Raw genomic sequence first — 22,073 nt, forward strand, 5'->3', positions numbered from 1 at the left:
TTCGTGGAATTCATTGGGGTTTGTTGTCAACTACAGTCATGTATTTTGTGAATTAATACACCCTCCCAGATGAAAACCATGCTTCATTTGTAAAAAACGTAATGTTGAGGATACCTATGGACTTTTGGTCATAAAACATTTAAACCATTGACAGTAATTTAGTCTTTTGTTTTGATCTGTAGGTTTGAATTTTTGAACACACATTACCTTATAGGGAAAATGTTTCACTTCTTTTCTTACAGCTTTATGTGTGGTAGCAGGTCTGATATGTTGCTGCTTTGCTAACTTACACATTGACTTTGATGAACTTTCAGCCATAGCATTTGAAATGTCAAACAGTTCCTGTTTGTTTAGTTTAGGTGTTCTTCCATTTTATTCAGTGTCTTCAGCAGAGCCTGTTACCCTAAATTTTTTTGGTAGGAGTTAAGTACTACATTGCAGTGAGGACCAGGAGTATTTACTCCTGTAGAACCAAATTTTTTTTGATAAGATTCAAGAACTGTATTGCAGTGAGAAGCAGGAGTAACACCTTTCAGAAAATTTTTCAGAAAACTTGTGCTTCACTAAATCAGTATACTTGTCACTTTCATGAAAGATGTGTGTGTTCCTCTACCGAAAGAACTAATATGTTTCTCACAACTATTGATTCCAATAAACTAAACAACATAAAGTGAAACTAAGCATGTTCAATCACAGCTCAATAACTGACACCTTGGTTTATTACTGAGTAATGCCCAATGAATCCACAGAGCAACCAACCTAATGCTGAAAGAACAGAATGAACCACAAAATTCTTAAGTGTACTGAACAGCAACTTTCTGAACGCACTTTATCAAATTATATTTACAAAATGTTTGTATCAATATGCAAGATTATCATTATATATTCCTTTACAGATTATTATGTTACACACAGTTTATGCAAAATTGCTACTACTTATTTTTAGTATTAAAATAAACACTAATTAAGAAAAAAATAGTATTTAATAATTTGTAATAATGAATATAGTATCCAGTACTATGATTTAGCCCATTGAACCTGCTTGCATTCTGTGGCTTTGCTCTTCATATAGCACTTGTGTGGCACAGCCATCCTTTACTTCTTTCATTTATTTACAGAAAATTTTCTCCAAATGCTCTAAAATTTTCCTGGATTTTTCTTGCATTATTAATACAGTATTAATACTGCATTATTAATACTGTATTAATAATGCAATCTGTGTTAATAATTAACAGTTTTTGAAATGCTTTTTTTTTAATAAACTGTTTTTAATTTTTAACTGTTTTTCTTTACTCTTTGCTTCAGTAACAAAAAAAGGGAAAATATTTTTTCTGCAGAAAAGATATTTTTGCTATATGATAAAATAAATTCAGGCTTCATATTTTATTTTACACACTTTAATTAAAAAATTATCATATTGATGTTTAAAAATGTTTATAAATTATTGTACAAATTAAAAACAAGCAAAGTTTTACCTAGAATTATTGTAATTTAAACTGTAATTTTGTTTTAAAACTATAATATCTTTTTTATTTTGTTTTATAATAGATGGCCAGTTGTATTCAGCGACAGTTGCTGATTTCTCAGGTGTTGATCCTCTAATATATCGGAATCCACTACGTACTGAACGCTCTGATCTTAAACAACTTAATGGTAATAGCAAAAGTTATTTTATAACCTCATTTTTGATTACATAAAACTACATTAATTAATACTGAAAAAAAGGGTCTAATTTTTATAAGGAGATAGCATTTATTAACTACCACTGCCATGTGGTTACTATATTACTTATGTGGTTTTACTCCAAAGCATCTCATTTTGGTGATTAATCAGTCTATCAAAAGTGTGTTGCATAAAATATTTAAATAAATGATTGATTTAGTTGAATATGATTAAGAGGAGGAATTGTGTCACTTGTTATTTAATTTATTATATGATTCTTTAATATATTTTTGTGTAAATCCTTGAATAAAACATTAACAATTAGATGATATTCCTTGTTGCCTTTGGTTAATAATACAATAACAATTATAATTATATCAAAACTAATGTTTTATGAGTGTATATATTGTTCAATCTTTTACTGTCATATTTTTTTAATTTATTTTATATTTACAAAATTTACTATTTCTTGTTACAGAGCCTCATTTTGTTAGTTCAGTGAGTTATGGAGACTATGTAATGATTTTCTTCAGAGAAGCAGCCGTAGAATATATTAACTGTGGAAAGGTGTGTTTGAGTGTTATATTTAGCTTTTTTAATATGTTTAATAATAATAATTAGTTGAAAGTCTATTTATATATGCTAATGTTAAGGTTTTATTAGATTTTTTTTTTGTTTTCATTGAACCCTTAACATATTTTTATTTGAAAATTATCATTTTAGATAAAAAGTTTGCTTATTATGCTCCTGCCTGAAACAATTTTTAGTGACATATTTATTTTCTATATAGGAATGGTATTAAGTTATTTGTACCATAATGACAATATGGTATTGTATATTTAATATAATATTTTTAACTGAAATTCATTTTTATAAACTTATTAAAAAATTATTCTCTTTCCTGGCTTTACTCAAAACTCTTCTGATAATTAATTTGGGTTTTATAATAATTTATTTAATAAAAAAAATAATTCTTTACTGTACCCTATTGCCTACTTAAAATAACTATCAGTATTGAGAGTTAAAGAAATGTTACTGCTTGAAATTTAATTTATTTACTTGTCTCTTGGAATACTCTAACACAGGCATGTAAGTGAAGCAAGAAAACTTAAAACCTTGGTTATTCGGTTTGAGTCCGTTGAACTTGATGATGTTTGTCATTCATTTAAGCATGGTACAGTAAGCATGGAACAGTGGCTAGGTGCAGTGGTCTAGTGGTGAATTCGTCATCACAAATCAGTAGATTTCAATTAAGAGTTCTAAGGTTCAAATCCTAGTAGAGACAGTTACTTTTATACAGATTTGAATAGTAGATCGTGTACACCCGTGTTCTTTGGTGGTTGGGTTTCAATTAACCACATATCTCAGGAATAGTTGACTGAGACTGTACAAGACTACACTTCATTTACATTCATACGTATCATCCTCATTCATCCTCTGAAGTAATATCTTACAGTTCTGGTTCTGGAGGCTAAGCAGAAAAAAAAAAGAGCGGTCAGGTTCATATTCTGAGTTAAATTATTTTATAAAAATGATGACTCTTCCAACAATTGTAGAAAGGTTATTTTGCAGTTGGTTCAATATTCCACATCCTGAATGGGTACTGTCTGTTCATATAATTAACTTACAGGTTAAAATGTGTGTGGAAAATGTGTCCACATTAAATTTAGAACCGAGACACAGCAAAAATTGTTAGAACGCCAGAAAATGTTGAATGAGTTTGAACTGTCATTCATCGAAGGTATGCTACAGCTGTTACTACAGCCCTTTATACAAGCATGGTCACAAAATTTTGAGCCAAAAATTAGTTTAATCTTTACAAATTACTTGGTTTCAGCAAGATTGCGTGTCATATCACTTGTGGGTCTATCACTGCTTTAAGAAAACTCTCTCTGAATACATCACTTAAAAATGGGGACATTGTTTGGCTAGCTAGATCCCTTGAGTTATTTGCATCTATATACTATTGTGACATGTACTTTTTTCTTTGGGATTTACTGAAGAGCAAGGTCTATTGCTGAGCGACTACAAATGTAAATGGAACTAAATTAAATTTTCAAGAAGTGTGTTCATTACACCAATCTTGTTGTGACAAATAATGGAGAACTTTTGATGAAGACTGTAAGAGTGTATAAATCATAATGGTGTCCACCCGTCGAGCATTATTTTTAAAAAGTAAAATGGGATGTCTTACTTAGAAGAAAACTGTAGAAACATGCATGCTAAAATAAAAACTTATTTAAATGCACGAGTTTTAAATGTTCCCACTTCATTGACTTAATCTGTTTATTCATTCGATTTTATTAAAAATGTCTTTTATTATTTTGAATTAAATTATGATGGCCAGTTAATATTTTTTGTTTATTAGTTTTTTTACAAAGTAGTGCACTCATTTTAATTATCTACTGATTAACACTGAGATATTTTGCTTAATTTTCATTGCTTACTTGTTTTGTTTAAAAATCACATTATCTTAATCTTAATTATCAACAGATATGAGTGATAATACAATGTATTTAATATTTATTCTTATACTTTTTGTTTTAGATGATTTACTCAAGGGTAGCAAGAGTTTGTAAGCATGATAAAGGTGGTCCCCATCAGTTTGGTGATCGATGGACATCTTTTCTTAAATCTCGCCTTAATTGTTCTGTTCCTGGAGATTATCCATTTTATTTTAATGAAATCCGTAAGTTGATTTTAGTATAATTTGACTTTTTTGATGTAAAACTTAGTCTTAATTTAATTTACAAATATATTTCTACTAAACTGTGAAAGTGATAAAGGCAGGATTGTCTTAATAATATTATTAGAGGAGGATGCAAAACAGCAAAGGAAAATAGGTTGTTACAGAGATGTAGTGAAGTAGCAAAAAATGTAACTACTGGAAAGTAGAAGTAGCATGAAGAAAAATAGTACAAAACTTTGGAGAAATAAAGGGAAAGTGTATTATTATTAGATGTGCAGATGAAAACTGATGTTAAGAAGCAAAAAAGAGCTAACAAGGTGACAGGAATGTATAGCAAAACTATTCTGAGCGAAAGTTATCAGCGATGTTTCAGTGGAGGAAAATGAATTAATGGTGGCATTAGAGGTGACTTTTTTTTTGAGACTTTGATGAAGCTTTGAAAGATATTAATAGGAGTAAGGCAACAGTAATAGATTATATATCATTAGAATTATTGTCTTATTTAATAGTAGGAGGATTGAACATTAGATTAGAGTATATCATGGCTCTTAAAAACTAAACTGTATTTCTTAATAACAAAAAAAAGATAACAAAAATAGATAAATGTGAGAACTACTGCATTATCATTCATAACATTTTTGTATTGAAAAATACTCTCTAGGATAATTGAAAGGTGATTAGAAAATTTGGAGAAATAAAGGGAAAGTGTATTATTAGCAGAAAAATAAAGAAGCCATTCATATGGCATTTATAGATCCAGATAAGGTAAATAATAATGGAAAATGAAGCGAAATATTAAATTTTTTAAGGAAATTTGAACTGAAATAACAGGAACATGAGTGAGATAGCAGTATGGGGGAGAAGGCAAGCTCAGGTTAAGGCAAAAGTGACAAGAATATAGTCTTGTTTCCATTGATTTCAACCTGTACATGTAGAAGAAGCAATTAAATAAATAATAAGCAGAAAAAGTAAATATCCAAGGAAAAAAAATAAAAATGTTAATTGACTGATGACGTAGATCTGTTAACAGAAACCAAAAATGAGTTGAACCAAAAGCGAGTGCTTAAAAAGTTAGTACTGAAAAGAAATTTGCTTAATAAAAATGGTCACCAACACTGCAGTAATGCAATGTATAGAATAAAAAAAATGAATTTTATTGTGGATAACAAAGGAAAGCGAAGAGAGAACACATTTTTAAGTGAATGAAAGTGCTTTGCAGAAAATTTTCTTTGACAACCATATTAATAGGAAGTTTGTGTACTTGTTATTAACTGTGTATTAATGTACTGTGTTAGAAAACATTATTATATTTTTATAAAAAAGATGTATTTTATATTTTTTGCAGAGTCCACAAGTGAAGTTGTAGACGGAAAAAGTGGCAAAAAGATGTTGTATGCTATTTTCACAACACCTGATAACTCTATCGGTGGATCAGCAGTTTGTGCATTTACAATGGATGCTATAATGGAGTCATTTAAGGGTCAATTTAAAGAGCAATCTTCTATGAACTCAAACTGGTTAAGAGTTCCTCCATCCAAAGTAATTGTTCATTATTATAAAGAAAGCTTTTCTTAAATTAAATCATTGTTGATGAATATTTGTTTGCTTCTCATTATAACCATTTAAAATCATATGCTTGAATGTTATATTTAACATTCATTATACACTATAATCTCTAGAAAGTCACACTTGTTCAAAATTAATTTAATGCAACCTTTTGTGATTCAAAGTAAATTATATTTAATATCAGTTTGATCCAAGATTTAGACACTTAATATGTCATGTGATAAATTTATGTATATTTAGACAAGATATGGCCAATCAGCTTAATCACTTCTTAACACTATACTTCTCTTCATTTAAAACTGACCAGTACAAATGCTTTCTATTCTGTGAGCTTGTGAAAATCCCCTTATTTAAAGCCCAAACTGTTTACTTTCTTTTTTCTGTTTAGCCTCCGGGAATTACTGTTCAGGTATTACTTCAGAGGATGAATGAGGATGATATGTATGAGTGTAAATGAAGTGTAGTTTTGTACAGTCTCAGTTTGACCATTCCTGAGATGTGTGGTTAATTGAAACTCATCCACCAAAGAACATCGATATCCATGATCTAGTACTCAAATCTGTATAAAAGTAATTGCCTTTACTAGGACTTGAACGCTGGAACTCTTGACTTCCAAATCAGCTGATTTGGGAAGATGCATTCACCACTAGACCGACCCTGTGGGTCCCAAACTGTTTACTTGATGATATAAATCTTACTAGCTCCAATCATCAGCATTTCTTGATTTATTTTTATAAGCATCATGCTTTTATTATCATACAAATGCTCCATTTTCTTACTTACCTTGTTATATCTTTAATACTACACTTCTGCTGAAATTATTATTCTTTTATAAGAAAGAATTTCTTCAAAGAAAAAGGCTTGTTTATATTTTGTAAAAACTTTGCTTTTTGTGAGTGCTACTTCATTTAGGACTATCCAGTTTTTTCACATTTTTTTTCTGTTAAATTTATAGCAGTTCCTTAAGTTACTGGTACCATATTTAAAACAAATAGAGCAAATACACCTGTTAATGTTAGAAAAAACTTATACTGTTTTTTGGTGTAAAAACGTTTGGTATATAATTGTTATAAGATGATAAAATTATTAACTAATGTAATGTAATACACACTGTATAGTAATGTCGAATCTATGCTTTTATCTGGAAAGTTGTAAGGTTTGAATACCAGTCAGGCTTGGGATTTTTTATTCAATACAAGATTTTGATATCATAGTCCATGGATGAACTTCAAGCTTAAGTTGTAAGTTAAGTAATAAACAATTACAATAAATTCATTTATCAAAGTACAATCAGTTTTTACTTCAGGGTCCATTTTTGGTCTAATTAGCTATGATAATTTTTGTTTTTGTCCTGGACTAATATAATATTTTGTTATATATGCTGTATAGGTTAATAAAAAAGCATCTTTTAACCAAAAAAAAACTTATTTCTGCTTAGGTTTTTAATATTCCATTATGATGATTTTAAGTTAATTTGTTTTTAACTTTAGAGTTAATATGATATATCTTAATGTAGTTGATACATTTCTCTTATTTAACAGAATAATTAATAAAGCCAATTACTTAAGATTGATTAAATTACTTGTTAATAAATTATGTAGAATAGGTTATATATTATTTGTAGATCAATATGCATTGCTAATGAAGAAGCTTTACATTAACCAAGATTTTAGTTTCAGAAGTTATAACTCTTGTGAATGAATGTATGTTTTTAAAAAATGAGTTGTTTATTAGCCTTATTTTTAAATTTTATTTGGAATAATAATCTGAAAAAATTATTTAATGCATTTTTTTAACAGGTTCCAAAACCTAGACCTGGTGAATGTGTTAGTGACAGTAGAACTTTGCCTGATGTTTCTGTACACTTTATTAAATCTCATTCGTTAATGGATCAACCTGTCCCTTCATTCTATAATACACCTCTTCTAGTTCGAATAAGTTGGCAGTAAGTAAATTTGCACTTTACTGTTACTGTAGATGCACAATTAATGTTATAAATGTAGTAAAGTTTTTAATTGCTTTAACTGTAATTTGTTTTAAAGATGAAAGTTATGAAAACTTACTTCCTATAATTTTCATAGGTCTCATATATAATCTGAGCTAGCTGACTCCAAATTTTGGTTCTTCAGAGACTTGAAAAACTTTGACTTAGAGTAAAAGAGCTTATCCAGATTGTGCTAAAATTTTTATAATATTTAGCTATTTAATTTTATAGTATATTTAAAACAAAAATTTAAACTATTTATATTATATTTTAAAACTATATAATTAGTTTAGTTTCTAATAAAGCATAGCTTCTGTAGAAGTAATTTAGTTTCGCTTTTATTGATATATTAAAGTAAATAATAAAAAACATACTGTGTGATTTTAACTTTAGCTTCTGACCTATTTTTAATTGTTCATTAGTATATCGCATTGACTATACTTGTATACTTTTCAGGCTTAAACTCTCAAATAAAAATCCTAAATTTTTTATTGATCTGAGAGTTCTTTTTTTCAGTTATTGTTCTAGCTGTTAGTTTTTTCTGTTGCTTAAATATTAGGAATATTTAAAGTATCTTTTTAATTAAATACGTTTGTGATAATATAAATATTGTTGTAATATGTTGATAAAATGTAATTGATATAATTATTTATTTTTATTATAGGTACAGATTTACAGCAGTGGCTGTAGATCCTCAAGTTAAATCAGTTGTTGGGAACACTTATGATGTAATATTTATTGGAACTAATGATGGACGCATTATTAAAGTAATAAATACTGACAATGAACCAGAAGTTAAAACTGTTGTGATAGAGGAAATACAAGTTGTACCAGTGGGTGTTTCTATCCGTAGTCTTCATATTGTTAGGGTAGATCATGATAGTCAGCAAGATAAATTGCTTGTTGTTACTGATGAAGAAATGCTTAATGTACCTCTCCATAGGTGTAATGCTACTAAAGTAACTAGATGCGAGTAAGTAGTTAATTGGCATTTTTAATTATTTCATTGTTGTTTTCAGGAAAGGATCAATAGGGCAGGAATTCAAGAAAACTTATGTCTCTCAAATCTCCTACTTTTAATGAAAAATAGGGGCTTTATTTTAACTTTATTCAAAAGTTTTTATTTTTTATGAGAAGTATGTGATAAAAACCTTGAAATGTTACAATATCAGTATCATAGCTGATCTGTATTACATAAATATTAATAATAATCTATGAGAAATATTACTGTCTTTGCATGTTATGTGCATGAAGACTACCATTTTAGCAAAGTATTTGATATAGTAAATGAGTTGCATGAATGAGTTTATCATTAAATCAAATAGCCAATCAGTTGGTTTAGTGATTACTATAATTAGGTTTAGTAATAGTCTGGCATCTTTCTACCTATTTTTTCATCCATCTCATCATCTTCAGTAAAAAATACATGTTTGGGATGTCTGAGATCATAATAAAAAATTGAAAATTTAATTGTTTTTATATATATCTATATACTTTAACACATATTTCTGGTATAATCTGATATTGCTGAAATATATATAATAATAATAATAATAATGGAGACAGCAGTGGCATAAGAGATCTGCCACCAGGCAGAAAACTAGTTATTGATGATTTATATAAAATTGCTTACAGAACTATCTAAAAAGAAATTTCTTGATTAATCATTGATTAAACTTTACTAATTTGGTGATTCAGATGTGTAAACTGTTGCACACCAGTTCCTGGACTTCATCTGTAACATGAGTGAATTTTATGATGAAATAAAACTTAAATGAAGAAGACCTTCTAATCATTGAAGTAATTTTAGTATAATAATATATTTATTTTAGATGCTTTGTATCTATGATTTATTTTCCAAACACCATTATAAATATACCGTTTGAAATATAACTAAATTAATTAATACTTTTTGTAGGATTTGTATTGGTTTACAAGATCCATATTGTGCATGGGATAGTGGTGAAGAAAGGTGTGTTGCTGTTAGCCAATATATTGGTAGTAAAAAATTACTTCTTCAAAACATTCCTAGAGGGCAGCATAAACAGTGTAAATCCCGTAAGTTTCCTTTTTTTAATAGCTATATACAGGATACATAAAAAGTACCCTTAAAAATTGTGTATAAGATTATAAAATCTTTCTTGTGTACTTCGCTTTTCATGTTTAATTTCAGTAACAAACTTTATTTTAAATACAATTTTGTTGGCATTTCTACTTTAGTATAACATCAACTAATAATAGTGAAACTCTTATGAATTATAATTATTTTTAAATGTTTTATTTGTATTTGTATTAAAATTTCTTTATTATGAAAAAATGAGGCTTCTTTATTATAAGATTCCTTTCAGTTATAAAATCAAAAAAGAACTTAAACCTAATGCTAAGATATTCAAAAAACTTTATTTTCTTCATTTAATTTATGTAATATTAATCTAATGGAAAAAATGAGTCTCTGATATTGTTATGTTCTTGGAGAAATAAATGAAAAATTTTAAGGTTAATACTAAACCCACTGGGTTGGTCTAATGGTGAACGCGTCTTCGCAAATCAGCTGATTTGGAAGTTAAGAGTTCCAGTGTTCAAGTTCTAGTAAAGGCAGTTCTTTTATACGGATTTGAATACTAGATTGTGGATACCGGTGTTCTTTGGTGGTTGGGTTTCAATTAACCACACATCTCAGAAATGGTCAACCTGAGACTGTACAAGACTACACTTCACTTATACTCATACATATCATCCTCATTCATCCTCTGAAGTAATACCTGATGGTAATTCCCGGAGGTTAAAGAGGAAAAATGAAGGATATATACTAAAAATAATAAATTAGTCATTGCATTTATTCAGTAAAAAATTAATAATAAATTAGTTATTTCTCTTACACTAGATTATTATGATTACTTATGATCAGTGTCAAATGTTATATGAATTTCTTTATAAAGTCACAAGTGGCAGATTAAGAAAAAAACTTAATGTTGTGATCTGTGGGAAATATTTGATGTTTCAAATGAGATGTTTGGGAAGGGAAACAAAATAGGAAATATTTGATTGTTCTATGGAAATAGTTCATTGACTGGTATTAGCTGATCATTTTTTAAGGTAGACAACCGAGAAGGTTATTTCCTGAAAAGTATGAGTAAAAAAAGCCTCAATAAATGTAAAATAATACATTTCACAATTTATTTAAAAGAAACAGCAAAAAAATCAGTTTTTCTTTATTAAACCCTGATTGTATAAATTAAAAAATAAATTATATTAAATTAAAATATGTGAAGTATTTGTTTGATGTATAATTTTCTAATTAAAGATTATTATAATTTTTGAATTTAAGAGAGCACTAAAAGATTTGAATGGCAGAAAGGCTCCTAGAATAGATGGAATACCTGTAGAATTACTGCGCAGTACAGGTGAGGAAGCGATTGATAGATTATACAAACTGGTGTGTAATATTTATGAAAAAGGGGAAGTTCCATCAGACTTCAAAAAAAGTGTTATAGTTATGATACCAAAGAAAGCAGGAGCAGTTAAATATGAAGAATACAGAACAATTAGTTTAACTAGTCATGCATCAAAAATCTTAACTAGAATTCTATACAGAAGAATTGAGAGGAGAGTGGAAGAAGTGTTAGGAGAAGACCAATTTGGTTTCAGGAAAAGTATAGGGACAAGGGAAGCAATTGTAGGCCTCATATTAATAGTAGAAGGAAGAGTAAAGAAAAACAAAGCAACATACAACATTTATAGACCTAAAAAAGGCATTCGATAACATAGACTGGAATAAAATGTTCAGCATTTTAAAAAACTTAGGGTTCAAATACAGAGATAGAAGAACAATTGCTAACATTTACAGGAACCAAACAGCAACAGTAATAATCGAAGAACATAAGAAAGAAGCCGTAATAAGAAAGGGAATCTGACAAGGATGTTCCCCATCCCCGTTACTTTTTAATCTTTACATGTAACTAGGAGTTAATGATGTTAAAGAACAATTTAGATTCGGAGTAACAGTACAAGGTGAAAAGTTAAAGATGCTATGATTTGCTGATGATATAGTAATCCTAGCTGAGAGTAAAAAGGATTTAGAAGAAACAGTGAATGGCATGGATGAAGTCCTATACAAGAACTATCGCATGAAAATTAACAAGAACAAAACAAAAGTAATGAAATGTAGTAGAAATAACAAAGATGGACCACTCAATGTGAAAATAGGAGGAGAAAAGATTATGGAGGTAGAAGAATTTTTTTTTTTTTTTTGGTTTTTGTTATTTGGGAAGTAGAATTACTAAAGATGGACAAAGCAGGAGCGATATAAAATGCTGAATAGCACAGGCGAAACGAGCCTTCAGTCAGAAATATAATTGTTTAGGTCAATAATTAATTTAAATGTCAGGAAAAGATTTTTGAAAGTATATGTTTAGAGTGGTTGTTTTATATGGATGTGAAACTTGGACGATCAGAGTACCTGAGAAGAAAAGATTAGAAACTTTTGAAATGTGGTGCTATAGGTGAATGTTAAAAAAAATCAGATGGGTGGATAAAGTGACAAATGAAGAGGTGTTGCAGCAAATAGATGAAGAAAGAAGCTATTGGAAAAATATAGCTAAAAGAAGAGACAGACTTATAGACCACATATTAAGGTATCTGGAATAGTCGCTTTAATATTGGAGGGACAGGTAGAAGGAAAAAAATTGTGTAGGCAGGCAACGTTTGGAACCTACCGGGTTGGTCTAGTGGTTAACGCGTCTTCCCAAATCAGCTGATTTGGAAGTCGAGAGTTATAGCGTTCAAGTCCTAGTAAAGCCAGTTATTTTTACACGGATTTGAATACTAGATCGTGGATACCGGTGTTCTTTGGTGGTTGGGTTTCAATTAACCACACATCTCAGGAATGGTCGAGCTGAGACTGTACAAGACTACACCTCATTTACACTCATACATATCATCCTCATTCATCCTCTGAAGAATTATCTTAACGGTAGTTACCGGAGGCTAAACAGGAAGAAAGGCAACGTTTGGAATATGTAAAACAAATTGTTAGGGATGTAGGATGTAGGGGGTATACTGAAATGAAATGACTAGCACTAGATAGGGAATCTTGGAGAGCTGCATCAAACCAGTCAAATGACAAGAAAAAAATTTTTTTTTTTTTTTTAAATAAAGTTGTTTGTTTTAAGAAACAATTAACTGTATTAATTAACCATTTTTTTCTTTGGTATAAATTAATTAAAATTATGCATTGAAACAAGATTAAAAAAAAATTATATAAAGATTGGATTGTATATGTGGATTTGTTTTCTTTTCTAGCACATGTTGTTTCTGCTGTTGCTGAGAAACCACTTGAAAGAGAGCTTGGTAAGTAGTGTTGAAACAATTAAGTAGTTATCAGATATTTTAAAATAATGACTTAAATATTTCACTTTACTTTTTATGGATTTTCTTTAGTTTTTTCTAGGCCAATCCTACTCTTAGTTTTTATAAAATTGATTGTGGAATTTAATGACGGAATTGGAAATTTTGTAGTAATAATTTCTTTTCACCATCCTTTAGCTGTGCCATCTTACTGCTTATACTTAGATCTTTCCTCTTCTTCTTTCCTCATTTAGTATAAGGACTCAATACTTTGTTTTAGGTAAATAAAATACCTAAAAACACTTTTCTCATCCCCCCCCCCCGTAATTACCATCATTGATGACTCACTCCATCATATTTCAAACTACACTATTTTCATATTCTTCTTTTCCTTTTGTATATTGTGTCTTAAGATATCCATTTCAATGGCCAACAATCGATCATTATTTCTTTTTTCTCAATTTTTCTGTTCTGCATAACAGTTGGGGTGAATTCTTTGTGACTTCTCTTCTTGCTATTCTTTTTACTGAGAGCTGAAATTTGGCATAATTATTCCAAAGAGTTCCTGAGGGAAAGTAAGCAAAAATTATTTTGATTGCCAGTCCTTAAAATGTTAAAGTGATTAAATTAATAAAGTAATTAATAAGGAGTACAGATGAGCTGAAAACTTGAAATCAGGTTTCTTAAATCAGAACCATATTACCCTTAGATAGTAAGCTATAGCTGCGTACAGATTTTTTCCTCTTTTTTGCTTCCTCTTTACTATTTCCAACTTATTGGAATGTATCCCTAAACATTTCCTCCTCTCCATACTAGCTATCACCTCTTGCTCCAGCTATAAATCTTTCCTCTTACACTCACACATTCTCACATCTATATATGAATAGAGATGACATTTTTATGATCTTCCAACAATGTCTTGTAATAATTATCTAAAAAGTGAATATTTTATATTTCTCTATACAAATTCCCATACTTCTTTATTTTTGATACCATTTATCAAAACCATCCCAGGTATAGTTAAAAAACACAGAAGGTTTTATCTTCTACCCATAGCTCCTTAGGTAAGCTAAACTTTCTGTTGCTACTTTCAATTTTAATGTGTGCCGCATATTGATTAAATAACCTTGACAAGTTTCAGTATTGTATCCCATTTGATTAAGTTGTATTGAGCTTTATTACAGATTGGTTTGGTACACCATTTTCATCCTTTTACAATGAGTGAGGAATAAATCTGTATGCAGCTATAGCTTACTATCTAAGGGAAATATGGTTCTGATTTAAGAAACCTGATTTCAAGTTTTCAGCTCATCTGTACTCCTTATTAATTACTTTTTTAATTTAATCACTTTAACATTTTAAGGACTGGCAATCAAAATAATTTTGCTTACTTTCCCTAACGAACTCTTTGGAATAACTATGCCAAATTTCTGCTCTCTATTCACAGTAATGAACAATTACCGTAATATGATTTAGTTCATATGATATATTAAACATACTTTTTATGTACATGTTGGTTTTGTGTTCTAAATTTTCTGAACTTGATGTCCCTTTTCAAGTTCTGTATAGTTTAACTCTTGAGGAATAGTTATCAAAATAGTTTTTTGTTACTTCTAGTCTAAGGTGAAGTCTGAGATGAGTCAGAATAAATATTTTTATTATTAGTTATACTCATTATTTGTTGGCTTTATTATTCCTTGATGTAGTGTGTACTTTCATTATGATCATCACTTTATCAGAGGATAAACACAGTATTAAAAAACATACATATTGTACTTATTAGTACTGAGTTATTGAGTATATATATATATATATATATATACTACTAATTATTTACACAAACTTACTTTTATAATATTTAAATTTTAAATAAAATGTATATTTCAATTAACTTTTTTTTTCGTTGAACAAGTTTTGTAATTATTTTATAGTTATGTATTACACATGAACAACAGTCATCCAGATTGTCAAATTATTCTGATTGCTTTGCAGAATGTTTAATATTTTTGTAGGATTGAATTAAAATGACTAACATTAATGATATTAATCTTATCACAATTTGATATTCTAAATTATTACTTTATCTTTTTTATATTAATGACTGATGTTTTTTTTATTCAGTTGGTGATAGAGGAAGGGATGTCAATTGTCCAAAATGTTCCTATTGCAATCCAGCACCTTGTCAAAGTGGTATGTTTGCATTCCAATGTCTGAATGATTAAAATAAATATTTAGATTATATTAAATCATTGTGTAATTGCTTTTAAAGCAAAAAGTTAAATAATTTAATTTACTTTTTAAGCAATTTGAAATTTTTGTTGTTAATATTTTATCAAATTTATATTTAAGTAGTTTGTATACATTTAAAAAATAAATATTATGTAAGTGTTTGGTGTGGTCCAAACGTCTGGTGATTACAGTTTTTGCTGTTAATTTTTAACTGTTGACATGTATTAGAAATGCCATCTAATTACTTATGTAATATTAGAAAACTGATATTTTCTATATGCTTTGTAGCTTTAATTCAATAAGTAAAAAAAGTGTTAAAAATCAAGAATATCTGTTTGATTTTTATTAAAAAAGTTTTATAATTTAAATACACTGAAAATTCATTAGGCCAAGGTTTAATTGTTATTTAATGCTTTAGTGTGTTGTGACATGCTGGGTGCAGAACAGAAAACATTTGAAGTTGCTACAAATTTTTGATACGTATTGAATGTTTTCATATATACCAGCAGATATTACCTAGCTACTTCATATCTCTCACATTTGAAACAACTTAGAGAATAAAAAAAATTATTTTCAATGACTGTTTGTAGTAACAGTTGGTTTTTTTTATAACCTATAGGGTTTGTAGTTTTACTTATGCATGTCTTTAATGGTTGATGAATAGAGTTTTTCTTTATACACATGATTGTAAGCAAGTTTCAGTAACATTCAAACTTGTTTTAAATGTTTGTAATTATTTATTATTAATTAGTTTTTTTAAATATACATTTTTAATTAATTGTTTTAAAATATACCTTGTTTATTTAAAAATATTGTGAATTGAAAGAAAAAATAATGGTATTAAACTGAAACTGACTCATGAATTTTTGCATGAAAATTCATTAAATTTAAGTAAAATGCATGTTTTACACATTAGAAACATTTCAAAAATATTTCATTAAAGTATCCTTTTAGAGGTTGTTAAAAAACTTACTTATTAAAGGGCTAAAAAAACGTGTCGCCAAATCAGCTGCTAAGTTGAAGTGAAACAAAAAGAACAAATGAAAATGCATTAAGTTGATATAAATGATAAACACTTTTTGTTCATTAGTTGAGAAATTTCAGCCTATAGTTTATAGTGTTATTTAGTGTTACTTTCATTACTCAGAAATGGAATTTACATTTTTGTCATTGTTATATTTATTATTTGTAAAAATAAATGTTCACATTCTAAGAAGCTTATCAGTATATTGTTTTGTTTAATATTTTTCTGAAGCTGAAAGTCATCTTGAAATGAAAATAATGTTGTAAACAGCTGTTGGTATTTTTATAAAAGAAGATTTAAAGTTTTATTAGTACTCTAATTTATTGATTGTGTTTGTTTCATTTTTATATATCTATTAATTTTTTTTTAGATGGTGGCGAACCACCTCAGGAAAAAATTGTCATTTATACTCCAGATACATTAGGAATGGTTGTGGCTACTGCTGTACTGGCTACACTTGTTGTTGGATTTGTAGCAGGATATTTATTTTCACGTCATTATTCACATCTACCACTTGTGCACACTCATCATCAACTTAATAGGTAAAATTGTTGTTATAAATTAGAATTATTAAAATTCATGTACTAACATATTCTGAGTTAAAAATAAAAATTACTTATTATAATTAATAATAAAATGTCTATCAATTTGGAACTTCATAATAAAATGCAAAGTGAGAAATATTTTCAGAATATGAGTCCATATGAAACAATCTTCTTTTCTAGTAGCCCTGATTTTTATCGAATCATTTTCATCGCCAATAGTGTACGGTCTGTTGAGAAAGTCCTCTTACTTCTGGACAGTGACTCTAATCATGTTTCATTCACTTTTTATTACAAATTTTAAAGTTTGTAACAGATACTAAATTCAGATCACCAACTGAATGTATGAGTACATTATATTCTACATTTAATATATTTATATACCATGAGACATACATGTATAGTATAATTATGCCATTAGAACAGGTATATCTTACACGGGCGAGCCAAAAATTACCTATAATTTTGCTCGCCATAACACATCGTCAAGGTTTTCATACTGCCTTCTGTGCCTGTGTGCATAGAGTTATGACTGTGGTCATCACGTGTGTGATTGGTCCTGATTGGTCATTTGCCTTCCAGCTTTTACAGTGTAAACATATCTGCTCTGCTAGCAGTTTACATCAAAGAGGAGTAACAAGCAGTGATCCAATCTCTCTGATTGGAGGGTGTGAAAGAGGCTGAAATTCATCATAGACTTTTATCACAATATAGTGACAGTTCTTTACCATGTAAAAATGTTTTTCATGGATCAAATGTTTAAAAGTGCCCGGACAAACACTTTTAAACATTTGAAGAAAACACACACTTATATTTAAGTAGCTTTAACTCACACTTAAAGCAAGATGAAAGAGCAAGAAAGAGCAAGATTTCTGTCAACCTCAACCACCGACATCAAAATTTAGCAAGCTTGAGAGATGGTTCTGGCAAGTAGGCAAGTTATTGTTGATGAGATAGCATCTTTTTGAACATCAGTCATGGTTTTGCTCATCAAATCGCCCATTATGGCCATCACCAATGATGTCTATGTGATGGGTACCATGACAGCTTACTGCAGAACAATCATTTTGATATCTGCCAGTGCTTAAAAAAACACTTCAACAAGGAATATGATACATTTTTTGAACAAAATGGTCACCGGTGATGGAAATTGAATGTAGGCTCATCACTATAAGCCAGAAACAGAACACCAAAGTATGAAGTGGAAACACCCAGGGTTTCTGACAAAGAAAAAATTCAAGAGTGAACTAGCGGTGGGAAAGTTTATACTAACCATTTTTTGGAACAGTATAAGTCCTATACTGGAAAATTTCATGGAAAAGAAGACTAGATCAACCAGTGCACGTTACAGTGAAATGTTGGAAGATTAACTAAAGCCAGCAATTTGCAAAAAAATGCTGAGGTTTATTGTCCAAGAAAGTTTTGTGTTATATGACAATACTGTTCGCATACAGCTTTCCACACCATTCGAATCATCAACAATTGAATTTTTAGATTCTGGAACACCTTTCCTATAGTCCAGATTTTGCTCTCTCTGACTAATCTGTTTGGGCTGCTCAAGGATGCTTTGCGAGGTCCTTGATTTTCCACAGATTTAGACATGCAGGAAGGAGTGCAGAAGTGGCTTTGCGACCAACTGAAGACCTTCTTCTTGGAAGGAATACACAAGCTTATGGACTATTGGACCAAGTGCATTGACAAGGGAGGTGACTATATAGAAAAATTATTTACATGTTGACCTACCTTTCTGTAAATAATTTGTAGAACAAAATGTGTAAATAAATTTTGACTTGCCCTTGTATATGTTGCCAACAATTTCATAGTTATATTTAATGGAATTTTACAGTTGTTTAGTTCATAATATATTATGCAGCTGGGTAAATTTCTGTTGTATTATTTGCATCAGCACTTTGTTTAACAAATGTTGCGAAATTTGTATAAAGTTGAATTCATGTTATTTTGCATTAACTTTTGTCAGTGTGCAAGGTTTTTACTACAACTTCAGTTTACAATCAAAACCTACAAAATCACATGATGGGTAAATGTACAGTTTCCCATTTAAGTCTTCGGATTATATATTGATTCTGGTGGAGTTGTATCTCTTTATTCCTCCTAATTTTTTTCTATTTTTGTTTTAAAATTACAATTAAAACATGTTTCAAGATGTACATAAAATGAGATTTTTAGATATATAAGATGGAAAAAAAAAAAATTTACGAAGATTATGTATACAAAAAATACAATTTATTTTACCCAACTGATGCAAATGCCAACAGACTTTCTCTCTTTATTCCTTTAAATCTACTATATCTTTTTCCCAGCGGCTATAAATAATTGCTATTTTTTAATCTATATACAATGTTCCGGGATGTATTCCCTGAACTTCAGGTATTGACACCAAAGTGAGCAAAAAAGTTCATATCGACAAGTTTTATTTTGCTTTGTTTTCTTTCTGGATGCCAATTTGTGATTTTCAACAAAAAAGTTATTTCTCAGTAACAGGTAAACCAACTTTAATTAAATTTGGCAAATCTAAGACTACTAGTGTCTTATTCTACAAAATAAAAAATGTTGAATATGCAATATATATATTGCATTTTTTAGTACAAATAATATATTTTATTTACCAGTAGTAAATTTGATAATTGAATGATTTTCGAATGTAATATTTTTTGTATAAATTTAAACAGTGCAAATTCATATTAATAAAAAAATGCTTTATTATATTTCATTTAGTTTTTTTGCTACATTTATTACTTTATTTTAAAATCTTTTTTTTTATTATTTTTCAAACTAACAATATTGATTTGAATACAAGAAAAATTTCAAGAATGAAGAGTACAAAATTCTTCTTAGAGACTATAATTAAAAAAAGTAAAATACTTCTTATAAATTTCAGACCTAATTAAACAAAATTTTCAAATATAATTTTTTATTATATCTTAATAGTTTTTGAAATGGTTTAAAAATTATACACATTTAATGTATTGATGTTTTATAAAGATAGAAATATCAATTAATTTCAACATTTTGGAACATTAGAGCTACAAGAATTAAAAATAGCTTTGAAATTATGTTCTACTTTCAAGAACGTTTATAAATAAATGTATTTTTTAAAATAATTTTTAAATGGATGATAGCTAAATTCACGTAGTAGATTAATATAAAGATTATTAATATTGAAACAGTGAACTGCACTAAGATGATATAATCTGCCTACTCAAATAACGGGTGAAATCTGGGTTTTATCATCAGGTATAGAAAGGAGATCATGTGTTAGTTATATTTATTACCATTTATATTGATAGTTTTCCCCACTGTCTGTCATTAGCCTCTACTTGCCTTTTCACCCCCACTATGACCCAACTCCTACTGTGCAGTATACGTGTACACTACAAAATGTACAATATGAAAATACACAGTGTGTACATACATGTGTGTTGTGATGTAAGTTTCACTATAGTTTATTGAATATTTTATTCTTTAATAATAATAATTAAAAATTATATTTCAGGCTAACTGGAGAAAATTTAAATGCTGAAAGTTCTTCATATTTGGCTCCATGTGCAAATAATAAACCAGCTATAAATCTTGTACTGAACGTACCACCAAAGAATGCAAATGGAAAGAATGCCAACTCATCCACAGACAACAAACCGATTCAGAAGGTAAAAAAGACGTACATCTGACAGTTGGGAGATATATTAAATAAGAATTTAACCACCGTAATATCCTATTTAACTGATTATAAAACTGATAATCAGCCTGCTAATGTTTGATTGTATTTTTAGGCTAAAAGCTTAATGCTTTATCCGTTTTGTAATACTCTTTTGTAGAGTATTAAAGAATATAAAGTCAGGTTTAAATAACATATGAGGTCCATGGGCAAGGGTATTTTAGTGGAGTGAAGCATTTTATATAAGTTCTTTATTGTATTAAATTTTAAAACTATTTTTTTTTTTTTTGTCTGAGGCCATTGATGGTACACAGATGGAAATTGTGGAAGAATTGCTCCAGATTTCTTTACATTCATTAATGAAGATACTCTTCTTTAGAAGAAAGTTAAATGTTTTCTATAATCTTTGGTGGCATTTTCAGGGTACGTTTAACATATATAGTGAGAGCTAGCGAGTACGTTGCTGTTGATACATCTACATTATAAAGGATAAGATAATTAAATATGCGTTGAAAATAAGAAGATAATCAGGACTTTTTTTTTATAGAAGATTTATGAGCATTAATAGTTTTTATTGATAGAAAGTTAAATAAATATATTAAAGAATTTGCAATGACTTAGTGTAATTTTAAAAGAAATGATGCCATCAATTAATGAAATAATTATTAATAAATGTAAATAAATAGTTTAATTATATAATTATTTTAATGTAAATAGTTTATTTTTATGTATGAAACTATTTGTTAATACATCAGTATTATAGTAATGCACTGTTTTTATGGAAATTATTAAAATGATGTATGTGTATTGTGGTTATAATTTTTATTACCTAGTTTATTAGGTAATTTGTTACACAACTGTAACTAATGCACACTTTTTTGAAAATTGAGATAATTATGATTAGAATTCATATAGATTTTTTAAAGAGTGTGAATAAAAAATTAAAATTATTATTCGTATATTTGTTATAAAATAATTATTTGATTTTATGAATTTTTATATTATAAAATTAGAATCTTTTTTAATGAAATCAAGGTAGTATTACTTGAATGAGATCTGTGACTTGCAGAAAATTATGTTTGGTAATGTTTTTTGAGCATTAAATTTAGTCTCTATCACTGAAAATGATTAAATAATTTATGAAAAATCCTTAAAAAACTAGAAGGTATTCTTATTATTTTGAGATAGAAAGTAGTAATTATTCATTTTTCGTAATTGTTGCAATAAAACTATTAATTTGGGAGATAATCTAATGGTATATCTCTAACTTGTTAACATTACTTTATGATATATTAATCATATACATCATGGATAAGTGTTTATTGTTTTAAAAATCTCTGATTGTTTTCATTTAG

At 28.5% G+C, this 22,073-nt stretch overlaps 1 protein-coding gene across 1 annotated transcript in view; it reads left to right on the top strand.

Annotated features, from left to right (window-relative positions):
* Positions 1 to 21,356, top strand: part of LOC142320959 (semaphorin-1A-like) — a 305,177-nt gene extending 283,821 nt beyond the window's left edge. Inside the window, exons 8-19 of the mRNA XM_075358947.1 lie at positions 1,549 to 1,653; positions 2,141 to 2,229; positions 4,210 to 4,351; positions 5,697 to 5,890; positions 7,717 to 7,862; positions 8,566 to 8,874; positions 9,820 to 9,959; positions 13,203 to 13,250; positions 15,369 to 15,437; positions 16,871 to 17,042; positions 20,557 to 20,710; positions 21,141 to 21,356. Of these exons, the coding sequence (XP_075215062.1) occupies positions 1,549 to 1,653; positions 2,141 to 2,229; positions 4,210 to 4,351; positions 5,697 to 5,890; positions 7,717 to 7,862; positions 8,566 to 8,874; positions 9,820 to 9,959; positions 13,203 to 13,250; positions 15,369 to 15,437; positions 16,871 to 17,042; positions 20,557 to 20,710; positions 21,141 to 21,170 (1,598 nt within the window). The 3' untranslated portion in view covers positions 21,171 to 21,356. The remainder of the gene's footprint in view (positions 1 to 1,548; positions 1,654 to 2,140; positions 2,230 to 4,209; positions 4,352 to 5,696; positions 5,891 to 7,716; positions 7,863 to 8,565; positions 8,875 to 9,819; positions 9,960 to 13,202; positions 13,251 to 15,368; positions 15,438 to 16,870; positions 17,043 to 20,556; positions 20,711 to 21,140) is intronic.
* The last annotated feature ends 717 nt before the right edge of the window (positions 21,357 to 22,073 follow it).

The sequence above is a fragment of the Lycorma delicatula genome, chromosome 3 (genome assembly GCF_047948215.1).
Source record: "Lycorma delicatula isolate Av1 chromosome 3, ASM4794821v1, whole genome shotgun sequence".
NCBI classification, from domain to species: domain Eukaryota; kingdom Metazoa; phylum Arthropoda; class Insecta; order Hemiptera; family Fulgoridae; genus Lycorma; species Lycorma delicatula.